This window comes from Condylostylus longicornis, unplaced genomic scaffold (assembly GCF_029603195.1).
Source record: "Condylostylus longicornis isolate FDR11 unplaced genomic scaffold, ASM2960319v2 ptg000084l, whole genome shotgun sequence".
Taxonomy (NCBI): Eukaryota; Metazoa; Arthropoda; class Insecta; order Diptera; family Dolichopodidae; genus Condylostylus; species Condylostylus longicornis.
The window spans coordinates 6613705-6632858 of record NW_026578052.1 but is presented as its reverse complement, the minus strand read 5'-3'; the positions used below and the strand labels follow the sequence as shown (position 1 = coordinate 6632858).

General features: G+C 24.7%; 4 protein-coding genes across 5 annotated transcripts; all 4 read left to right on the top strand.

Moving 5' to 3' along the window:
- The first annotated feature begins 1467 nt into the window (after positions 1-1467).
- LOC129613572 (kelch-like protein 25) lies at positions 1468-2777 on the top strand. Of its 2 annotated transcripts, none has more exons than XM_055527695.1 (5): positions 1468-1620; positions 1696-1795; positions 1978-2139; positions 2214-2317; positions 2397-2777. In XM_055527695.1, the coding sequence occupies exons 1-5, from the start codon at positions 1513-1515 to the stop codon at positions 2649-2651; spliced, it is 729 nt and encodes a 242-aa protein (XP_055383670.1). In that variant the 5' UTR covers positions 1468-1512; the 3' UTR covers positions 2652-2777. The 2 variants fall into 2 exon arrangements, with proteins under 2 accessions (XP_055383670.1, XP_055383669.1); XM_055527694.1 differs by having other exon boundaries at positions 1915-2139.
- A 1649-nt stretch (positions 2778-4426) lies between these two features.
- LOC129613610 (myb-like protein I) lies at positions 4427-6695 on the top strand. Its single transcript, XM_055527740.1, has 4 exons — positions 4427-4494; positions 4728-4828; positions 4881-6634; positions 6679-6695. Exons 1-4 carry the CDS (start codon positions 4462-4464, stop codon positions 6693-6695), a joined length of 1905 nt encoding a protein of 634 aa, XP_055383715.1. The 5' UTR covers positions 4427-4461.
- A 13-nt stretch (positions 6696-6708) lies between these two features.
- On the top strand, positions 6709-10653 carry LOC129613540 (uncharacterized). The gene is made up of 6 exons (XM_055527649.1): positions 6709-7843; positions 7907-9578; positions 9633-9722; positions 9801-9979; positions 10121-10328; positions 10405-10653. The coding sequence occupies exons 1-6, from the start codon at positions 6739-6741 to the stop codon at positions 10625-10627; spliced, it is 3477 nt and encodes a 1158-aa protein (XP_055383624.1). The 5' UTR covers positions 6709-6738; the 3' UTR covers positions 10628-10653.
- Positions 10654-16915: 6262 nt separating this feature from the next.
- LOC129613548 (epoxide hydrolase 4-like) lies at positions 16916-18732 on the top strand. Its single transcript, XM_055527660.1, has one exon. It carries the CDS (start codon positions 17103-17105, stop codon positions 18624-18626), a length of 1524 nt encoding a protein of 507 aa, XP_055383635.1. The 5' UTR covers positions 16916-17102; the 3' UTR covers positions 18627-18732.
- The last annotated feature ends 422 nt before the right edge of the window (positions 18733-19154 follow it).

The window sequence follows — 19154 nt, the reverse complement described above, 5'->3', positions numbered from 1 at the left end:
CCCCCACCTCATATTTTCACATGAAATACAAAATAATAATTTTAATGTCATATTAAAATTTAAAAGAAAATTTTTTTAAAAATTTTTTTCAATAAAATCATTCATTATGTCTTAATTTTTTTCTTTTTAGATTAAAAAACCAAATTGGATAATCCAAAGAAATTTTATGTAAAAAAATATGAAAATTATATTTCATGAAATTTGAAAAATAAAGGTTATACTTAAAATGAAAATCAATGGAATTAAAAAAATAATCTTTTACTTATGAAATATAAATTTTCAATTTGATAAAAGCAAAATTACATTCAAATAAATAAAAATTAAAATTAAAAATAAAAAAACTATGGATATATAATTGTGAAACAAAAGAAAAAAAAAAGTATGTGTTAAATAAAGTAAAAAAAAAGAAATTTTGAAATGAGGAAAAATTTTTTTTTAATTAAGAAAATTTTTCTAAAATTTCTTCATTTTGAAAAAAATAAGAAAAAATTAATTGGTTTTGTCTTTATTATATTATTTTATTGATTATTATTTATAGTTCTACTTTAATTCCAGTTTTTGTGTTCCTGTACCTTCTATAATCCGGAATTTTCGATAATTCAAAATATGCACTTGAAGTTCCAAATTAAATTTTAAAAATATTATTTTTGTGGCTTTTTAAAAGAAATCTTTAAAGTAAAAATTATTTATCGAACATGCTAAAATTTAAATTTTAAAAATTGTCAATAACTCATTTCTTACTTAGGTCTAAAAATAAATTACGAATGATTAATTTAAACTACAAATTGTAAAAATGGCAGATTTTGTAGTTCGGATGTAGTTAAATGAAGTTTTAAAGGAATTTTTGTGTTTTTTTTTATAGCTACTGCAAAAATATTAGTAATTAGAAGCGGAACTTAATAGAAAAATATTGCATATTGAAGAATTACTCGAGTATTTCTGTAGAAAGTTGTTTGCAAGTATATGTAGAAAAGCTTTCAGAAGATTTAATTTAGCCCTTTCAGTATATGTCTGAATAATCGAAAATCATCTAGCTTTTATTTATCAAACACGTTTTATATCAAGATTCAATTTAGAACTGAATTTTCAAAAATCCCCGTCTAAAATTATTTGCAATTCGATTTTCATATTTGCGGAAATAAAAAGTACAATACAAATTAATGGGTGCTACCTTACCATTTTTGCAAATTCAAAAATCAAATTACATAGTAAGACCCCTTAACATTATAAAATTTTGTTTAAAACAATTAATGCCCAGAATTTTTATGAATTTATAGTAAACAAATGTTTATAGTTGATGAAGTAATCAATTAGATAACGAATTTGTTTTTTTTATAATCATGTTCTCATTTTAAAATAAAGATAAGAGAAAATATCTTATGATTAGACAATAATAATTTTATATCAGTTTAATAAATGGGCATGAAATTATTCTTCCAGTATTTATAAATGAATGAAACTGTTTTAATGCAAAATATTGATTTAATTTGAAATAAAATCTGGAATACAAACATGATGCACAATGAACATGAATTTGAGGATTTTGTTTTATTTGAAGACGATCTTCATTGTACATCAAAATTTAAAGAGCAACTAAATTATTTTAGAACATCAAATAAAGTATGTAAAATTTTTTGTGATACAATATAAGTTATTAAAATAAAACGCGTTTATATCTACATTGAAATATTTTAGTTCACTGATATTACTGTTATTGCTTTAGATGGTAAGAGTTTTATGGCACATAAAGTTGTATTAGCTGCATCATGCCCATATTTTCGTCAAAAGTTGGAAGGTAAATGTTTACAAGTATAAAAACAAAAAAAAAATTAAATATTGCTAATTTTATATTCTGTTTATATTAAAAAATTTATAATAAATATGAAATTTCCTCTTTTTATATTTAATTTAAAGAAAATCCAATTGCCAAAAGCCTATCAGAACGGATTGATTCAAATTCATTAAAATTGATTTTAGAATTTATTTATAGTCGAAAAGTTCATATTTCAAAAGAAAATGCATGTGAAATTCATAGAGCAGCAAGTCGATATCAATTTTTGGATTTAGCATATAAAGCATTGGAAATTATGATTAATAATATATTACCAGAAACAAGTTTACGATATTGGCGATATTCCAGTAAGTAATTTTATGCAATTTAAAATTTTTCAATTAAAGAACAAAAAACAACTTTGTATTTTTGTGTATTGTAGCTGAAAAAAGTATTGAAAACTTGAAACAATATTGCTTGGAATTCGTTAGAGCTGACACTGAAATATTTCTTGAACATCATATCAATTCATTATTTTACGAAGAGGTAGACAAAATTAATTTACATAAGCTTTATACTTACTTCATTGTATTTAAAAACTTTCCTAATTATTCTTTAATTTTAGATTTATCAAATTTGTTCTATGCGAAATTTATCGTGTCCAATTGATGTTCTTTATCACTATGCAATTAATATTTGGCTTAAAAATGATTTTTTAGCACGAAGAGTTTATATAAGACAATTGCTTTCATTTTTCAATATTAATTATTTACCATATCAATTTGTTGAAGAAGAAATTCTTACTGATCAAGTATTGTTGCAGAATGAAGAATTTCAAAAATGGAAGTCTGTATACAAACCAAGGAAATTTCCAAATTAACCAAAATGAATAAAATTTTTTATAAAAATTATTTTGTTCCAATACACACTACCCATCATTTATTTTAGTGGGTTAATTTTTTTTTTTGGAGAATGTTCTATTTTTAAAAGATAAAACTTTATTCAGATAAAAGCCGAGTAATTATTTTTCAACAAAATGTTTTTTAAAAAACATTTAACAGAGTTATATAAGCAACAATGGGGGTAACGGTACAACTGTCAAGTCTCTTGAAATTAGATGAGAACCACTATATTCGATCCGTTACAATGGGTGTACTGAGTGGTTTACAAAGGGAAAGGCAAGCTGACGAATGTACATATACTAGGCTATATCGGTCTCATTGACCAATAGGTTCTATAATATGTCGATATACATAGAAGAGGTTCTTTGTACACAAATATACGTATGTACTTATTATATACAGTGTCGGTTCAAGTTCTATGAAAATCAACGTATTCAAACCCGAGTATTATGTACATGAATAATACGTTAAAATGTTTTTGCTTGTTTTATTATATACATATTTTCAATTTGCTAATGTAATTTCACACTTGTTATTTTCATTTTTTCTGAAAATTAACTTACATAATTAATTCTAAAAACATAATCAAAGCGATGAACGATTTTTGTTGTTATTCCAGAACAACAGCGGAACGTAAAGATCAATTGTACAGTATTTTTCATATAATGTTACACCATAGAGGAAAGAGATAATGTCAAAATAAAAAACGCCAGCAGTAAAATAGAAACCTAAGCTATTTCGCGGCGGTATTTTGTCTTTGATTCTGAGCGGTTCGATTTAGATATATGTTTTCTATATGAATTTTGACATTTTACCTCCTAAAATCACTCTTGTTTTGTTTTCAGCTTGAGTCGTAGTTTACAAAGGCAAGTTGGCAAAAGTTGGCAAAATGTTGACAAAAAAATTGCAATACATTTTCAACAATTTTGCTAATAAATTGAAATATTCACCTTGTCCTTTTCTGTCTGCTTGACTACTAGCAAGACAATTTATGCTACTAAAGCTAAAATCCTACTACTAATCAATGCAAAAATTTGACATATTGAAAAAATTTAAAAAATTAAACAATTTTCAAATTTTTTATCAAAAAAAGTAAACAAGGTTGCTGTTTCAAAGATATTTCAAAAAAACAAATGGCTAACAGCTATGGTGTTTAAAACTAATGGCCTTTATAATGACGAATGCCAGTAATTAAACATTTTGAAAATAACAAAATAATTATTTATATGCAAACTTTAAAGCTTAAAAGTAAAGTGAAAACATTTTATGTCAAAATTAATATGAATTGTCGGGTTGTGTATGGATGGAAATGTTTTTTAAAACTAACACCATCTTCCAAACCAATAAATGAAGTCACAAATGATAGTATTGGCTATTAAATAAATTATTTTGACAGGTTAATTTTTATTAACAAAAATTTTTTGTGTATTGCTACATTTCAAGATTTTGTTATTGTAATATTATAATATGGTAGGTCTGTGCATTGGGAAATTGATGTTTCAAATTATATCCATCAAGAGTCGCTGCGAACAATTTTCTTTTGACAACCAATATTACCAACTTCACAAAACTGCTTGTTGTGTTTCAAATTGATTTGAAATTCAAAGAAGTAAATAAATGTTAACTTCTATTTTAATATCAACATTGTGTAAATTTGTAGTACGATATTTTCTTTTGTGAGATAATTGTTATAAAAATATAAGGTTTAATTTTAAAGTATTAAACAATTGTAGGTATTAAGGAAGAACAGAATTGGTAATCCCAAGCTACAAAAGCTCCAATACAAATATGGATAATCCTAATTTAAAAAGAAGAGTTTCAGTAAGTAAATATGTTCTGATAAAGTTAAAAACGAAAATTTTTATTAATATATGTGAAACTTATACGGAATACAAACTGTATCAGACATGAATAAAATCAGTTTTAGTTGATACTTAGGTGCTACTAAACAAACAGTACATATGGATAGCTTTGAAAACTAAAATTATATAATAAATAATGTAGATATCTGCATATGCATAATGTAATCTATTTTTATAAAATCTAAATTTTAGATATTAAAAAAGCAAACTACAAATGAAGAATCCAGTCCAACCGAAAGTGTAACATTTAAAAGTAAAAGAAAAATTAGTTTTTCCGGAAAAAATTCAATTAAGTAAGATGGAAATTAAATTGTCAATTAAAATTATGATAATGTTAATTTTTAGGGAATTTCGTCCTGGAGAGCACGCTATAACAATTTGGGAAACATCTTATGAAGAATCAGCAAATTCATCTTCATCAAAAGCTAACAATCAATGTGGAAAAAATTTATTTAAAGATAATAGCATTCAATGGAATTTATATCAGGATTACGAATTCAAACAAAATTTCATAGCTCAACCAATTCTAGGAACAGATGATAAGGAAAATTCAATGTATAATGATATAAAACACGGAAGGTGCAAAGGCACAAGACCTTTACAAGATAAAATATGTGAAGATGGAAATATGTCTTCAATATATAAAACAAGGCAAAATCAAATAAATGCCGAAGATTTTTCGTTTAAAGAATTTGACAAAAGATTAAACTTTACACTTAACCGGTCAGAACAGAATATTTTAGGAAGTTCAAATGTAGAAGTAGAAGATGGAAGCTCCATAACTTTAGAAGCTACAGAATTTGATAATATTGTGAAATGTTTGAGAAAAAAATCACCAAGAAAACGTTTTGGAGAATCTTCATTAGCGGCTGAAAATTCATATTTGAACAACACTGATATTGATATGTCTGTCGACAAAATGAATACAACTGAGGGATTTTTGAAAATTGAAATGATGATCGAAAAGTCTGCAAGTAAAAGTTTTGGTAGAATGTCAATGATGCATGATAAATCAGAAAATTATAATCAGCAAAAAACAAAATTTACAGATATTTTAAATAACAATGATTTTAATTTGGTGCAAAATGAAAATCGTGAAACCAACATTGTTAATAATACAGAAAATTCTGTTTCCAGTAAGGAATTCATCACCCTTTCAAGTAGTACAAACAAAATGAAAAATTACAATAACAAGAAATCTGGAAGCGATAAAATTGTAGAAAATAATACTCTTAGTACCACAAGCAATAATACACAGATAATTGATACAAACTTAGATGTTTGTGAGTTCGATTCTCCAGACATTTACCCAAAAACTGGTTTAAAAATTATGCAAAGCCGTAAAACGATTTTCTATAATGAAAAAATTGAAGAGGATGTCATACCTGTTGCAGAAAAAATGGAGCTAGAAAAAACATATTTAAGTAATATTATTGTTGATAAAAATCAGTCCAAACTTATTGAGAAAAGGAAGACAATAATTTTTAATCAAAACTGCCAAATGGATAATTCTTTTTTTGAATGTCCGACAAAACTAGAAAAAGGCAAAATTCGTCCAACGTTACTTTTCAATGATGAAATGGAATTTTGTATTTCGCCGTATAAACCGCAAAGCGTCAAGAAGGTTGTGAACGACGTAGAATTAAATAGTGAACAGGATACTGTATATCCTAATGAAGGCATTGTAACTACTGGTGAACAAGAAAAGTCAAGGTTGAATAAATATGCTGAAAATTTTGAGCTTGATGCTGAACAAACTAATGGTCATGAAACACTGATTTTAGATGATGAAATGGGTTTCGATACCTTGATTCCAAAACCGCAGACATTAAATGCACCTTTTTTGCATATAAAATCGAATAATGAGCAAGAAGCTTATTCCAATGCTATGGAAATGGACAGAGAAAGAATCGTTTCAAGTGCCGAACCTTCAGTTCTCACTATTAAGAACAATACAGGTAAAACAAAAAATTTTGCAGCTCAAAATTCAAATTTAGAACATTCTGAAATCAATTTGGATGTATCCAACTCCCATATAAAACCACAGAAAACTAAATGTCGACAGACGTTGTTTTTCAATGATGAAATGGAATACGATTGTCCTATATACAATTCACAGAAAATTGAAAAAACTGAATTCCAGGTAAAACCAGATTATGAGCTGAAACCGGCACCGACTGCATTTGAAGTAGAAATTGAAAAAATGTTTTTAAATAACCAAAAGAGTTCTGATCACCAGAAAACAATTTCAAACACGAGTACTGAAAACGTTCGCTGCAAATTTGATTACAATGCAAAATCAAAAGGAACAAAAACTCGCCAAAAATTGTTTCTGAATGATGAAATGGAAATCGAATATTTGGCACCAAATCTTCCAAATCTTCACACATTAGAAAAGTCTCAATCGTACATGAAATCAACCAACGATTTGAATATTGCACCAAGTGAAGTTGAAATGGAAATTGACAAAATTGCTTTAAGTAACCAACATCAAGTCCATCACGTAGAATGTGATAATGCGTTACCAAATTTACAAAATATTGGAGAAATTCATAAATGCATTAAATCAAATGAACCAATTGAAAATGATACCCCATTAAATAAAATTCGAACAGAAATCGATACAAAACTCTCAGAAGAAACTTTAAGTATTAATACTGTTGCGCCTAAAGTAAGTGAACAACAAAAAATAATATTTAACATTGAAGAGCCCTCACATGAAACTTCCGACCGTTTGTTTAAAAATTTGAAAAATAGAATAGAAAAATTAGATAAAGATGTTCATTGTTCTGCTTTCAAACTGGATGTAAAATCCAACACAAATGAAAAACGTCGTACTATTTTTTTGAATGAAGAAATGGAAATTGACAATTTACAACCAGATCCAGTTGAAGGAGATATTAAAGCAACATGCTTGAATAAAAATTTCCATGTTAATACTATAGAAGGCGAGACGAAAAATCCTGAACAGCGTAAAACAATAATATTTAATAATGAAAAGCTTTTAAATTCAACTGGCAATATTTTTTCACACGGAATCAAGCCCAGAGATGAAAATTTAAACGAGCATATTGATTATTGCAGTTCCGATTTTGATACAAATTCGAAGAGCAATAGAAATCGTAAAACGCTTTATTTAAATGATGAAATGGAACTTGACGTTGTGCAAAAAAATTTACAGGAAACAGAGAAAGCAAAAATGGTACCAAGTATCAATACCTTTGAAGGCAAAGAAATGTTATTAGAAAAGAATGAGAATCTAAACGATGTAATCAACACAAGTGGAAAAAATAATATTTGCAATACGGGTGAGAGAAAAAAAAATCAATTTTTTAATGACATACAATAATATAATAAAACAAAATTTTTAGGTCGAAATAATTTTGATGAGCCTAATGAATTAGCTGATAAACGAAATGGTATATATCATGAGGTATCTGGTTCTTCTTGTCATAGAAACACAAATCCAACCAATAAATATTTTACTCCTGAAGCAAGTGCAAGCTTTCCAACTGTTAACTGCGTGTCAAGCAATTTTAAGGATCTTGATAACACTGAAATGATGTTGCATCAATTAGGTAACCCCTCCAAATATTTTAGTGAAAAACTGCATCCCACGATCTCTCTTAATGGCGAAGATTCAAATAAAATGAATAAAAGTAAAAAATCTTTAAGCTATCTTCGAAAAAATGAAGTATCGAATTTTGAAAAGACGAACGAAAAGGAATTTAGTCAATTTAAAAATGTTCACAAATGTACTCCCCCGGAGGCTCCGTTTCTGAAACGAAGTAATAAATTACATTCAATTAGCAATAAATTTGAAATAACACAAAAAGATGAAAATATTGAAAATAAGAAGAAGGGTGGTGGCACCAATGAAATTGAACAAAACTATATAAGTGAAAAACCTGAAAAAGAGACAACTTTAAAATTAAAATGTAAAGAAGACGAACATTTTCAAAAGACTTTACTTTATAATAAATTTAATGATTTGGAGTTGACCGGCATTAAAGCACTAGATTACTCGATTGAAGCAAGTTCAATTAACTGTCAACCAGAACAACTTACAAAAAATCAAATAAATTTTGCTTTAATGAATGAAATATCAAACTTAATTAATAATGAACCGAATCAAGTTATACTTAAAAAGGAAGAAGGGGATATTATTAGAATAGAAAATATTGATGGTGATACAAAGATACAAGTATTCAGTCCAGTACATGAACAAACAAATACGTCTTTTTTATCGAATTTACCTACACCATTATTAAATGAAATTTCAAAGCCCATTCCTGTTATTAAAATTGCAAGTCCCAATCATGCAATTTCATCACTTAATAAACCAGTAGCAGGATCCAACAACGAATTATTCTTATCTAGCAAGCAAATTAGTAAAAGCCCACGAAAAGAAATTTATTTGAGAAATTCACCAATGAAAACATCAGAAACGCAAGAAAATGAAATTCATCATAGTGAGAAATCGGTTAAAAGTTATCGAAGAAATTTGAATTTCGATGAGAAACAAAACGATGCTTTGAACGATTGTGAAAATTTTCCAGAAAAAACTATTAAAACTGCTGAAGATGTATTAAGCAAAAGGAAAACAATAACGAATAATACCAATTCTTCAATGAGAGTTTCGGTTCTTAGTGCAAATCAATTTAGGAGTTGTTTTAATGAAAATGAAAGTTTTCGTGACACTATTGAAAACACGAATCTTAGTTTAGTGCAGAGCTCTGCGGAAAACTCTTGTACAAGCACAGCAAATGAAAAACAAGAACTTAGAGAGATCTCTTGTGAACCTAAAAAAGACCTTTTTTCAAATTCATTTTCTTGTTCCAGATGTAGAAAGTGCAGATTTTCAATTGACGCTACGAATTTTGAAAATTTTAAATTAGAATGTAACCCTATTAAGCCAATAGATTTTTCAATTTTAGATAAATTTAAAAATTTACCAACTATAGCAGATGTATGGCATGCAGATGAAAAACGACAAATTGAAAAGTATTCACTAAATTTCACTGGTATTGACAATGAAAAATTGTAAGTTTGGAATCATTTTAAAAAATATGTACTTAATATTTTTTTAATATTTAGGGATGCACGCAGTATAACAGAAACACAAATTAAAAATTGCTTTCCTTTCATAAATAACTTTGAAATACAGTTGAAAAATAAATTCCCTATGTAAGATATATTGCTTCTTATAAGTTATTAAATTTAGAATATTTAGATATTTTATAAATTTATTTCTAATATTTTCAGCATAAATGACTTTTGGAAACTAAAAGTACGCAGCTTCTATAATAGCAACTTTATAATGTTAACACACTCCAAATGTCCGATATTTGAATTGGTAATTGAATGCTGTCCCTTAAATTTTGAAGATTATAATAAAAAGTTTTATAAAATTGTTGCCAGGGAAAGTTGCATATATTCGGAAGGTAATAAACTTAAAATATTTCTTTAAAATTTACTTAAAATACAAAAATCACAATATTGCTAAAACAACATGTGATTGATGCGCATTAGAATATGCGGATGTATTGTTGTATATCATTTTAAATTTTTTATATTTGTTACAGATTGTTGGTCACCTAAAGATAAATTAATGTATTTGGAACTATCGAAAAATTTTCCATCAAATGAATCACTTTATAATAAATATTCAAAGCTAAAACATCTACCTGATTGTTTAAAATATTTTAACGCCTTGGTAACGGAAACAGTGCAGAAAGTTCAAGAGTTAATAGAAGTTATAATTTTGAATGAAGCCGATTTAAAACATTTTGAGTATGCACTCTACAAACTTTTATACACAAATTAACAATTTTTATTGATTGTTGCATATTTCTGTTCTTTTTTTTAGAGATAAAGTTGCAATTCATAAAAATCACAGATATTATTCAAAAGAGAAACAAATCAAATCAAAAGTTATAATCATTAAAATCTCTAGAATAGATGAATTATCCATAAAAAATATTGCTACACCACCAATGTCAGATTTTACAAATTTTGCAATTAAAGAACTTCCAATCGGAATAGATTTTATTAAATTGATTTTAAATGATCCAATGATGTATTTAGTATAAATTTTTAAGTAGTTTTCTTATTTCTTAAAAAAATGGATGCCATTATATAATTGATGATTTTTATATGTAAGTTTAATCTGAAATAGTGTAATGTAAACAAAATTATGTATTTATAAATAAAATTGAACAAATATATTTTGTCTATTAAAATTCTATTATTAAAATAAAAAAGTTTTCTTTTTTATATTTTGTGATTCACTGTTAGTGTAAAGAGCAACTGAGAGCTTTAATATTTTCTTTAATTTACAAATGATAAGGCACACTGTAAGGGAAAAGAAATGTAGCTCTAACAAATTCGACAAAATTTCTTTTCTACTTCAAATTCGATAAAAGAACTTAGCTTCACTTAAGTACAAATCCCTTTTTTAAGTAGTGGATTCGCCAGTAAAATAATTACGATGGATCTTATAATTAAGCTAGGTTCTTTTTATGAATATAACTATTTATTATAATAATAATCATTAATCAATATATAAATGTAGATACATACAAATATGTTAATTGTATTAAATATGTATATTTAAGTACTTAAATATACATTTATTTTGATTATGCGGGTTTTTATCAACTCAACTTTATTAAATGTGTTTAATTAGTTTAATGTATCAATTTGTAACGATCTTGGTTATTATGATTCAAAATCGTTTGCGTGAATCTTAATTAAAGATTATGTGAAACAATAATTATTGATACAGACAGGATTGTAGTTTTATAATTTAGAACAATTAATTAAAAAAGCAATCGATCACATTAATCCATTGTGTCTAAGAAGTGATGCAATCAAAATTTAAACCAACTGATCCAATCAAACAAATTAAAAAGATATTTTTATTAATGTATTTCTTTACATATCTTAGGAAACAATTAAATTTATAAAAGTTATACTAAAACTATATAAGTTGATATTAAAATTTTAATGGTTTTTAATTATTAAAGTAAAAAATTTTGTTACCATTTAATTTTGGGGTAATAAACAATTTAGAGTTTCAAACTCCAATAATTAATTAGTATACCAATATTAAGGTCAAAGAAAATTCTGATAATGTAAAATCTGTAAATTAAATCATTGATAAAATATTGCTCATTAATATTGGACTTAATTATTAAAAGCAAATTTTTTTTTGGGCTTCCAATTTCTAAAAGAGCCATGAAACATTAAGGCACATTGAGTACTCGTAATTATCAAAATTTGTAATGATTATGAATATTATGTACTTTTATTTGTATGTATATCTATTTCTTTAAATTATTTGGAATTGCAAAGTGAGTTTATTACTTATATTTCAAAATAATAAACATAAATGTTCTGTAATACACACTCTATGTAATAAACCAAAATTAGAGGGTGACTCTCTTTCTATATGACACGCATTCCATTTTAATTTGTTATCTCTCTGGTTTCTCGATAATTTATCACATTGTCATTGAAAATCAACATCCATTTCATTGAGATCATATTAATATTAATTGTAAGAGTTAAGTTAAATTTATAAAAACATGAATTTTTAATCTAATTTAATTTAAAAATGAAATCATTTTATTGTATTTCGTACCTACATAAGGTCTTCCTATTCAGCATAATGTCTTCCTCACATATGGTTGCAAATATTGGGTATATTTAATCTGCCTTGCAGTTACAATACAATAAATTTTTTTTTGTCATTCTATTTAAATAGAATTACATTTTCTCCTCTCAAATATAATTTCTTTACATAAAATTACTTTATTTAAAAGTAAATTATAGAGAATATTTTTAATGATGCAGGTCCTTTTTTATTGTTTTACTTTTGTTTTCCTTTATTATATCCTTGTCAACAGATTTGACATTAAGTAATGTTTTAAAAATCCCTTTCTTTTCATTCTGTAGCCCTTTATCATTCTAAAAAGAAAACAAAAATTTAAAAATAAGTAAAACATTTTAACTAATTCGTATAAATATTTAGGAATATTTAAAAGACTGAGAGAAAAGAGAAAAACCAATTAAATTGGTGAATTTTGAAAAAAAAAAAATTCTTTATTCAGGATCAATTAACTTCAGTGTGTAACACAAATAAATGAAAGAAGAGTTGACGGGAGGTTATTTTTATGTATTAATTTATAGTTAGATGTTTTATACGTGTACGTTTCTGTATAACTAATATATAGGTCAAAGAATTTTTATTGTTATAAAGTATAAAATTTTAAACAAAAGTAGAAAATTAAAATCATTTAATTGTCATCTTTATATTGAAATACAAAAACAATAAATAAGTAAAATAGCTTATATAAATAAGTACGGAGGTTTCAGCAGTGTTAACGTTAATCCACCCCCGCTACATATTTCATAGATTTTGCTCATTTTTTTTTTTTGCTATTCTTTTTATTTTATACAAAAATGTCATTGATAATTTTCACAATCAATAAAATTGATCAAATGTCCAACTAGTAAATTGTCACACTTATATGAAAGAGCAATAACAAAAAAAATTTAAAAAATTATGGTCGGTCTTTTGAATTTTGTTAATATAAGGTGATTGGACGAAGAAATCTTATGCAATCAGAACATTCAGAAATTCTATATGTAGATTGTATACAAAGCTTATAAATCTTAGTTTATCTTTCATAGAGAAACTCCAAGCAAACTCTTATATATCGTCTATCACAGATGAACGAAAAAAAATTCCTTTGCGTTTTTATAACATAGAGAAGTGCGAATTTGCATTAAGAACTCGGCACTTTATGAAATTTGAATTCAATCACAAAAACTTTCTTAATTCATGGAATCATGTAAACAATAGAATCAATCCAACTCTTACGATTTATCCAAAATATAAATTAAATGGCTGTGCAAATTAAGAAAGAAACACAATATTCTTGAAATTGTAATTTTTCAGTATGACGATTAGAAAATTTTAAAAATGGATTGGCACTTTTCTCATTCCGTTTTATTCAAAAGAAAATTCTTTTAACTTATCTAACTAAATTTTGGCACAAATTTGAATTCTTTCTCCATTATCAATTAAAATTTCCCAAAAATTAGATTATTCATTTTTTGGTGATTTTTTACAGAATTATAGAATGCAAAATTTTAATTATTACCTACACATTAGAATTAGTAAAAAATTCTATACCATATTAGTAGAACAGTTTTAAATATAGCAATAAGCGACAATAATGTTTGCCCAATATTAATCTATACAATTTAATGAAAATTTAAAACTTTAGAGCAAAAAATTTTCTAGATATTTAAACAGAAATATTTCTGTTATAAAATAAGTATTAGAATTTGTCGTGTTATCAAAATGAAACCTGTCAATTTGTTATATCCTTTTTTGTATACTAGAGAATAACTATAATATATTTAACAATTAATTTTGTATATGTATATTGTGTTGTTTTTACGAACAATATTTTTGAGAAACAATATGTTCGGAAATGCAACAATAGAACCATTTTTATAAAATATATTATATTTCTATTTTATATTAAAAATTATAAAATGTGCATTTTATTGTATTTATTTTATAACAAAGAGAGGTTCATGAACAATGTACACAAAGAAAAAACAAGGAAAACAAGAAAAAAAATTTAATGTACAAGAAATAGAATAGAAGGATGAAAATGTTACAATTATTAAAGTTCTATCAGGTTCTACATACACACACATGTATACATACATAAATTTATACATATATTTTATTCTGCACTATTTGCTTCCATTCTATTATGTATTTGTGTGTCGTTTTCGGCAGGATCTTGTGTCGTACTTGTCTCCGTTTTTAAATCCTTAATATCAAACTATACTCGTATATATGAATGTATGTAGAGATACACCATACACTATCATTGAAATAAAATTTAATGCTAAAAAGCAAACAATTGGTTTTTATTAGATTTTTGTTTTTTTTTTCACAAATTGCTAGTTTCAAAAAAGAACAGGAAGTGTAACTAGGAATAAAAACATGAATTGGGTGAATTTATACGACCTAGTTATTGGAGAAAATAAAAGAGAGCAAAATTAAAGAAATAAAAAAAAACAAAAAAACCAAAATAGCGTGCAAAGTATGACCATTTGGTTTTAATGGCTTTTGATGTCATCTGCAATTTGCCAGAATAAAGAAAAAAAGAAAATGATTTTTTTTCTAATTGAGATATTTAGTTATATACATACACATATGGGATATACATATATGTATGTACATTATATGTATGTGTATATTTTGTTAAGGGAATTATCTGCAGGTTTAATAATAATTTTTCAATTATTTTGAAATATTTTTTGCAAAAAAAAAATTTCTTATACTTTAATTGAATGGTGAATAATTTTTAAAGTATAATTGTTTCGAATGACCTAAATTTAATTGATTGCATATTATTTTTCACTTAATTAATTATTTATATCGTTCACTATATATATTATGGTTACATATGTGCTATACTCAAAATTTATTAAATTGTGTTATAAAAATTATTGCGGAAAATTGCGAGAAATTTCATTATATTAAAGTTGAATTCAAACCGAGAATTGGGGCGGAGGTATTTAGAAAATTTTAATTCACTTCGAATCATGACGAAAAACATACGTATAACAATTTCGGAAAAATGGTTAAGTTTGTAAAACACTTATGTATATGCAAGTTTGATAATGAGATTTTCTAGACAAAATAAAAAATGAAATTATTTAGCATAAGTATACTGCAAAATATCGATTGCAGTTAGACTGTTATTCAGAATAAGAACTGTTATACTGTTATACAGATTTTTGCTTGACTACTACATTGCATTTCCTGAGGTTTTTAATTTTGTATTTAAATAATTGTATTTAATTGTATAGAAGTTTTCTATAGTCATTGTAATAATATTATGTTCAATATTATTTAGAATCTTTCCTGTGTTATTTTTTAAGATTGGCAACCTTATATAAAAATTTTTGTTTATTATATTAGTAATTATAATTATAATGAAAAAAAAAACTATAGCATGATTGAATTTCTTGAAAATTGTTATGTTTTTAAATGTAAAAAAAAAAAAATAAATAATTTTGTCGTCATCTCTATTGAAAGTGTTCAAAGTCGAATAGAATCAAACATAATATCATATTAGGAATGTTATGTAGTCACGACATACGACAACTATATACTGATAAATATCATAATTACTAATATACTAAGTATGTATGCGTATTGAAAATATATGTATATAAGTTTTTAAATTTTTAAAAATATAATGTATACATAAAATTTCTTATCATTAAATGAGTATATAACAAAATTTTGATAATAACTTGGGTTATTTCAGAATATTTTGTTTGAATGTACACATGCTTAATATACATATGTTCGCATGTATGTATTAATGCGATATCTGGTGATAATATTACTAATCGGATAGGAGTTTGAATGTGTTTTTGTTTTTAGTATAACAGTGAATATTAATTTTACTAAATTTTATAGAATTGTATTCATTTTGCTGATTTGTTAAAAATTATTGAATTATGAATTTGCATATTTGTGTACCCACATTGTGTATTTTGCTAAAATACCAGGGGTATATATTTTCGCATAATTTTGTAATAGATTCATATAATTTTCAAAGATTTACATTATATTTCAGAATAAAACATTGCATTTTATAAAATTTAATTGTGAATAGAATTGTTAATTAACACAGCAATTTCATTACGTACAGTTTTGAAATCATTGGTACGATTAAATGTGTCGAGTATAATTATAATCTCCTATCAACAATATTAGGAAATTATTTTGAGTAAATCATGTACAGCTCAAATATATACTATAATATATGCACATATATATATATATTATGTATGTATATATGTCTACAGGGTGTACGATTTGGCTTAGTTATTTTGCTTTAAAGATTTGAAGCAAATGGAGGGTAAAAGAAAAATTTTTAGAAAAATTTTTAAAATTTAATAATTGAAAAAGGCTTTTAGGTTTATAATACGCCATTAGAAAATCAGTCATGAGTTTTAAAATTAGTTTACCAAATTTATTCAACTTGACAAATTTCCATCACTCAGATTTGACAGTCTCATCGAGTCTTGTACACTCTTCATATTATTTTATTAATAAAGAGATTAAAAAACTTTTTTTTTCAAATGTAATTACTTGTGAACATACATTAATACTAAATATATATATTTACACAAAATATTATGACCTGAGCAACGGTCAATTAATAAAGTATAGAGATAATATGTTTAGATTACTATACAGAACTAAGTATATACAAATTGAATGGCCATATCAACCGAGTTTTAACTAATTCGTTAGTGCAGTACAATATTTGAGACGATGAATACGTAGCGTGAATTCAAATTTAATTATAAAAATAATTTAAGAAAATTAAATGCGATAAAATTCGATTTGGTTTTTTCCTAAATATTTAATTATAAATATTTAAAAAATAATTAACTGCAATTATTTGTAAAAATAATTCTCATATAAAAGATCGTCGCTCAATTGAATTCATCATGAGTGATAGAATGTTCATTAAAAATCAATTTATTCCAGCACAAAATTATTCAAATGTTATTGAGCCATTACCAAAACGTCAATTAATATTATTTTATATTGAATCAATATGTATTGGTGTATGGATATTAATAAAATGGTTATTATTTTTTATATGGAATAATATAACAATAGCATCAAAAAATCATTTTAATCGTAATCAAAATAATCAACAACAACAACAACAGCAGCAACAATATCATCAACAAAATCAAAAATCATTAGAATTATTAAATAATTATTATTATTATTCAACAATTAATAATGATTATTATCCAAATAAACCACCACAAATATTAGTTGATAATAAACTTGGACGTCATTCATATATTAAATTAAAAGGTGTTAAATTTCATTATGTTGAATGTGGTAATATTGAAAATCCATTAATAATATTATTACATGGTTTCCCTGATTGTTGGTTAGGATGGTATAAACAAATTATTGAATTATCAAGATTTTTTCATGTAATATCAATTGATTTAAAAGGATTTAATGATTCAGATAAACCAAATTGGAGAAATTTTTATAAACCAGAAAAAATCTGTGAAGAATTAAAACAATTTATATTTTCATTAGGTTATAATACAACAACAATAATTGGACATGATTTAGGTGCATTAATTGGATGGTATTTTGCACATACAAATCCAGATAATATTGAACGTTTTATATGTATAAGTACACCACATCCAAATTTAATATGGGATAATTTAAATACAAAATGTATTATGAATAGAACATGGTTAAAATTTATTCAATTACCATATATACCAGAATTAGATCATTCATCAAGATATTCAAATTTTTTAGAAAAATGTTTATCAAAAATTTTATTAGATAAATCATCAACAACAACAGCAGCATCAAAAATTTTATATTCAAAAAAATCAACATCAAATACAAATTTAATAAATAATTTATATTTAAATAATATAAATAATCAATTAATATTTGATGGTAAAAATTTTGATCAAATTTATACAAAAGATAATTTAAAAGATTGTTATAAATATATATTTAGTAGACGTAATGATTGGACTGGACCATTAAATTATTATAGATCATTTCCATTTTATCGTATTAAAGAAAATTGTATTATTAAATGTCCAGTTTTATTAATAACTGGTAATGAAGATGATTATTATCGTTTAGAATCAATTATTAAAAGTACAGATTATTGTAATAATTCAATTGTTAAAATAATTGAAGCATGCGGTCATTGGCCACATAGGCAAGCCTCAATCGAATTTAATAAAATTTTATTAAATTTTTTAGTTGGTAAAAGAGCACAAGAACAACAATATATTGATGAAATGAATAAAATGAATACAAATAATGATGGTAAAAATAATATTATGACAAAAGGTATTATGGGAAGAATGTTTGGTGCTGTAACAAGTACAAGTGTTAAAATTGGTTCATCTGTTATTGATTCGGTACATCAAAAAACTAATACAGTACTAAATAATGCATTATATTAGAATTTATTATATGTATGTATATATGAGAATATACATATATATATACAAAATTTTTTTTTTAATATGTTCATTGTTAATTAATTTTTTCGTTTATTTTTCTATTCGACTCAAATTTAATTTAATTAATTTAGTTTATTTGTTAAAATAATGTCTATATTAATTTTTCTTATATGTACATATATGTATGTATGTATGTATGTAGGTATCAATAATATATGTAAAATCGAATTATACATATTATTCTATAAATTATATTATATTTTTTCTCTATATTAAATTAATTCAATAATATTTAGAAACTATTATACGGGTAAAAAAATTTAAAATAAATCTTTAAAAATTTGTTCTACAAAATAAATTTATAATTATATAGAGATAATTTAAAATAATTTTTATATACGAAATTAATGTATGTATACACTGATTATATTTATATATAGGTAATTTATATGAAAATATATGTAAATATATTTATAATATAAATAATACAGTAGATTGTTAATCTATATATTTTTTTTTAATTTCCAA

Coding starts and splice junctions, on each gene's coding strand:
- LOC129613572 (XM_055527694.1), top strand. CDS start 1,513: ATGATGCACAATGAACATGAATTTGAGGATTTTGTTTTATTTGAAGAC. Junction 1,621..1,695: donor ATTTTAGAACATCAAATAAA/GTATGTAAAATT, acceptor GAAATATTTTAG/TTCACTGATATTACTGTTAT. Junction 2,318..2,396: donor ATTCATTATTTTACGAAGAG/GTAGACAAAATT, acceptor CTTTAATTTTAG/ATTTATCAAATTTGTTCTAT.
- LOC129613610 (XM_055527740.1), top strand. CDS start 4,462: ATGGATAATCCTAATTTAAAAAGAAGAGTTTCA. Junction 4,495..4,727: donor ATTTAAAAAGAAGAGTTTCA/GTAAGTAAATAT, acceptor TCTAAATTTTAG/ATATTAAAAAAGCAAACTAC. Junction 4,829..4,880: donor TCCGGAAAAAATTCAATTAA/GTAAGATGGAAA, acceptor GTTAATTTTTAG/GGAATTTCGTCCTGGAGAGC.
- LOC129613540 (XM_055527649.1), top strand. CDS start 6,739: ATGTTTTTAAATAACCAAAAGAGTTCTGATCACCAGAAAACAATTTCA. Junction 7,844..7,906: donor AAATAATATTTGCAATACGG/GTGAGAGAAAAA, acceptor CAAAATTTTTAG/GTCGAAATAATTTTGATGAG. Junction 10,329..10,404: donor GCCGATTTAAAACATTTTGA/GTATGCACTCTA, acceptor TCTTTTTTTTAG/AGATAAAGTTGCAATTCATA.
- LOC129613548 (XM_055527660.1), top strand. CDS start 17,103: ATGAGTGATAGAATGTTCATTAAAAATCAATTTATTCCAGCACAAAAT.